The following is a 5,000-nucleotide window of genomic DNA, read 5'->3' on the forward strand; positions in this document are numbered from 1 at the left end:
GCCTGTAGACTAAATACTAATAGTGTCTCTGTAGGTGATGACAGCCTGTAGACTAAATACTAATAGTGTCTCTGTAGGTGATGACAGCCTGTAGACTAAATACTAATAGTGTCTCTGTAGGTGATGACAGCCTGTAGACTAAATACTAATAGTGTCTCTGTAGGTGATGACAGCCTGTAGACTAAATACTAATAGTGTCTCTGTAGGTGATGACAGCCTGTAGACTAAATACTAATAGTGTCTCTGTAGGTGATGACAGCCTGTAGACTAAATACTAATAGTGTCTCTGTAGGTAACGACAGCCTGTAGACTAAATACTAATAGTGTCTCTGTAGGTGATGACAGCCTGTAGACTAAATACTAATAGTGTCTCTGTAGGTGATGACAGCCTGTAGACTAAATACTAATAGTGTCTCTGTAGGTGATGACAGCCTGTAGACTAAATACTAATAGTGTCTCTGTAGGTGATGACAGCCTGTAGACTAAATACTAATAGTGTCTCTGTAGGTGATGACAGCCTGTAGACTAAATACTAATAGTGTCTCTGTAGGTGATGACAGCCTGTAGACTAAATACTAATAGTGTCTCTGTAGGTGATGACAGCCTGTAGACTAAATACTAATAGTGTCTCTGTAGGTGATGACAGCCTGTAGACTAAATACTAATAGTGTCTCTGTAGGTGATGACAGCCTGTAGACTAAATACTAATAGTGTCTCTGTAGGTGATGACAGCCTGTAGACTAAATACTAATAGTGTCTCTGTAGGTGATGACAGCCTGTAGACTAAATACTAATAGTGTCTCTGTAGGTGATGACAGCCTGTAGACTAAATACTAATAGTGTCTCTGTAGGTGATGACAGCCTGTAGACTAAATACTAATAGTGTCTCTGTAGGTGATGACAGCCTGTAGACTAAATACTAATAGTGTCTCTGTAGGTGATGACAGCCTGTAGACTAAATACTAATAGTGTCTCTGTAGGTGATGACAGCCTGTAGACTAAATACTAATAGTGTCTCTGTAGGTGATGACAGCCTGTAGACTAAATACTAATAGTGTCTCTGTAGGTGATGACAGCCTGTAGACTAAATACTAATAGTGTCTCTGTAGGTGATGACAGCCTGTAGACTAAATACTAATAGTGTCTCTGTAGGTGATGACAGCCTGTAGACTAAATACTAATAGTGTCTCTGTAGGTGATGACAGCCTGTAGACTAAATACTAATAGTGTCTCTGTAGGTGATGACAGCCTGTAGACTAAATACTAATAGTGTCTCTGTAGGTGATGACATAGACTAAATACTAATAGTGTCTCTGTAGGTGATGACAGCCTGTAGACTAAATACTAATAGTGTCTCTGTAGGTGTGATGACAGCCTGTAGACTAAATACTAATAGTGTCTCTGTAGGTGATGACAGCCTGTAGACTAAATACTAATAGTGTCTCTGTAGGTGATGACAGCCTGTAGACTAAATACTAATAGTGTCTCTGTAGGTGATGACAGCCTGTAGACTAAATACTAATAGTGTCTCTGTAGATGTGATGACAGCCTGTAGACTAAATACTAATAGTGTCTCTGTAGGTGATGACAGCCTGTAGACTAAATACTAATAGTGTCTCTGTAGGTGATGACAGCCTGTAGACTAAATACTAATAGTGTCTCTCTAGGTGGTGATGACAGCCTGTAGACTAAATACTAATAGTGTCTCTGTAGGTGATGACAGCCTGTAGACTAAATACTAATAGTGTCTCTGTAGGTGATGACAGCCTGTAGACTAAATACTAATAGTGTCTCTGTAGGTGATGACAGCCTGTAGACTAAATACTAATAGTGTCTCTGTGATGACAGCCTGTGACTAAATGACAGCCTGTAGACTAAATACTAATAGTGTCTCTGTAGGTGATGACAGCCTGTAGACTAAATACTAATATGACAGCCTGTAGACTAAATACTAATAGTGTCTCTGTAGGTGAACAGCCTGTAGACTAAATACTAATAGTGTCTCTGTAGGTGATGACAGCCTGTAGACTAAATACTAATAGTGTCTCTGTAGGTGATGACAGCCTGTAGACTAAATACTAATAGTGTCTCTGTAGGTGATCTCTGACTAAATACTAATAGTGTCTCTGGTGATGACAGCCTGTAGACTAAATACTAATAGTGTCTCTGTAGGTGATGACAGCCTGTAGACTAAATACTAATAGTGTCTCTGTAGGTGATGACAGCCTGTAGACTAAATACTAATAGTGTCTCTGTAGGTGATGACAGCCTGTAGACTAAATACTAATAGTGTCTCTGTAGGTGATGACAGCCTGTAGACTAAATACTAATAGTGTCTCTGTAGGTGTAGGTGATGACAGCCTGTAGACTAAATACTAATAGTGTCTCTGTAGGTGATGACAGCCTGTAGACTAAATACTAATAGTGTCTCTGTAGGTGATGACAGCCTGTAGACTAAATACTAATAGTGTCTCTGTAGGTGATGACAGCCTGTAGACTAAATACTAATAGTGTCTCTGTAGGTGATGACAGCCTGTAGACTAAATACTAATAGTGTCTCTGTAGGTGATGACAGCCTGTAGACTAAATACTAATAGTGTCTCTGTAGGTGATGACAGCAGCCTGTAGACTAAATACTAATAGTGTCTCTGTAGGTGATGACAGCCTGTAGACTAAATACTAATAGTGTCTCTGTAGGTGATGACAGCCTGTAGACTAAATACTAATAGTGTCTCTGTAGGTGATGACAGCCTGTAGACTAAATACTAATAGTGTCTCTGTAGGTGATGACAGCCTGTAGACTAAATACTAATAGTGTCTCTGTAGGTGATGACAGCCTGTAGACTAAATACTAATACTGTAGGTGATGACAGCCTGTAGACTAAATACTAATAGTGTCTCTGTAGGTGATGACAGCCTGTAGACTAAATACTAATAGTGTCTCTAGGTGATGACAGCCTGTAGACTAAATACTAATAGTGTCTCTGTAGGTGATGACAGCCTGTAGACTAAATACTAATAGTGTCTCTGTAGGTGATGACAGCCTGTAGACTAAATACTAATAGTGTCTCTGTAGGTGATGACAGCCTGTAGACTAAATACTAATAGTGTCTCTGTAGGTGACGACAGCCTGTAGACTAAATACTAATAGTGTCTCTGTAGGTGATGACAGCCTGTAGACTAAATACTAGGTGATGACAGTGACTAAATACTAATAGTGTCTCTGTAGGTGATGACAGCCTGTAGACTAAATACTAATAGTGTCTCTGTGTCTCTGTAGTAGTGTCTCTGTGATGACAGCCTGTAGACTAAATACTAATAGTGTCTCTGTAGGTGATGACAGCCTGTAGACTAAATACTAATAGTGTCTCTGTAGGTGATGACAGCCTGTAGACTAATAGTGTCTCTGTAGGTGACGACAGCCTGTAGACTAAATACTAATAGTGTCTCTGTAGGTGATGACAGCCTGTAGACTAAATACTAATAGTGTCTCTGTAGGTGATGACAGCCTGTAGACTAAATACTAATAGTGTCTCTGTAGGTGATGAGCCTGTAGACTAAATGACAGCCTGTAGACTAAATACTAATAGTGTCTCTGTAGGTGATGACAGCCTGTAGACTAAATACTAATAGTGTCTCTGTAGGTGATGACAGCCTGTAGACTAAATACTAATAGTGTCTCTGTAGGTGATGACAGTAGACTAAATACTAATAGTGTCTCTGTAGGTGATGACAGCCTGTAGACTAAATACTAATAGTGTCTCTGTAGGTGATGACAGCCTGTAGACTAAATACTAATAGTGTCTCTGTAGGTGATGACAGCCTGTAGACTAAATACTAATAGTGTCTCTCTGTAGGTGATGACAGCCTGTAGACTAAATACTAATAGTGTCTCTGTAGGTGATGACAGCCTGTAGACTAAATACTAATAGTGTCTCTGTAGGTGATGACAGCCTGTAGACTAAATACTAATAGTGTCTCTGTAGGTGATGACAGATGACAGTCCTGTAGACTAAATACTAATAGTGTCTCTGTAGGTGATGACAGCCTGTAGACTAAATACTAATAGTGTCTCTGTAGGTGATGACAGCCTGTAGACTAAATACTAATAGTGTCTCTGTAGGTGATGACAGCCTGTAGACTAAATACTAATAGTGTCTCTGTAGGTGATGACAGCCTGTAGACTAAATACTAATAGTGTCTCTGTAGGGTGATGACAGCCTGTAGACTAAATACTAATAGTGTCTCTGTAGGTGATGACAGCCTGTAGACTAAATACTAATAGTGTCTCTGTAGGTGATGACAGCCTGTAGACTAAATACTAATAGTGTCTCTGTAGGTGATGACAGCCTGTAGACTAAATACTAATAGTGTCTCTGTAGGTGATGACAGCCTGTAGACTAAATACTAATAGTGTCTCTGTAGGTGATGACAGCCTGTAGACTAAATACTAATAGTGTCTCTGTAGGTGATGACAGCCTGTAGACTAAATACTAATAGTGTCTCTGTAGGTGATGACAGCCTGTAGACTAAATACTAATAGTGTCTCTGTAGGTGATGACAGCCTGTAGACTAAATACTAATAGTGTCTCTGTAGGTGATGACAGCCTGTAGACTAAATACTAAACTGTAGGTGATGAGCCTGTAGACTAAATACTAATAGTGTCTCTGTAGGTGATGACAGCCTGTGACTAAATCCTAGTGTCTCTGTAGGTGATGACAGCCTGTAGACTAAATACTAATAGTGTCTCTGTAGGTGCCTAACGACAGCCTAGACTCTAATAGTGTCTCCGATAAGCCTGTAGACCAAATCTTTCTCCAGGCACTTGCTGGTGTTCTTCCCTGAGCCAATCAGGATCTGCCTCTGGACCAATCGCATGTCAACATAGTAGGGGACGCCAGGCTAATAGGCCCGCCTCCATCTCCTGTTGAGACAACGTCTAATTGGTTGGAGAAACAGGTAGAGTTGTAGGTTTTGAAAAATGTCCCAACTATCTGTT

General features: G+C 40.0%; 1 protein-coding gene across 1 annotated transcript in view; it reads right to left on the reverse strand.

The window, feature by feature from the left end:
* Positions 1-4,879, reverse strand: part of LOC124025099 (MHC class II transactivator-like) — a 24,142-nt gene extending 19,263 nt beyond the window's left edge. Inside the window, 1 exon segment of the mRNA XM_046338765.1 lies at positions 4,808-4,879. Coding sequence (XP_046194721.1) covers positions 4,808-4,879 — 72 coding nt within the window.
* Positions 4,880-5,000: the final 121 nt, after the last annotated feature.

Source organism: Oncorhynchus gorbuscha, unplaced genomic scaffold (genome assembly GCF_021184085.1).
Source record: "Oncorhynchus gorbuscha isolate QuinsamMale2020 ecotype Even-year unplaced genomic scaffold, OgorEven_v1.0 Un_scaffold_2171, whole genome shotgun sequence".
NCBI classification, from domain to species: Eukaryota; Metazoa; Chordata; class Actinopteri; order Salmoniformes; family Salmonidae; genus Oncorhynchus; species Oncorhynchus gorbuscha.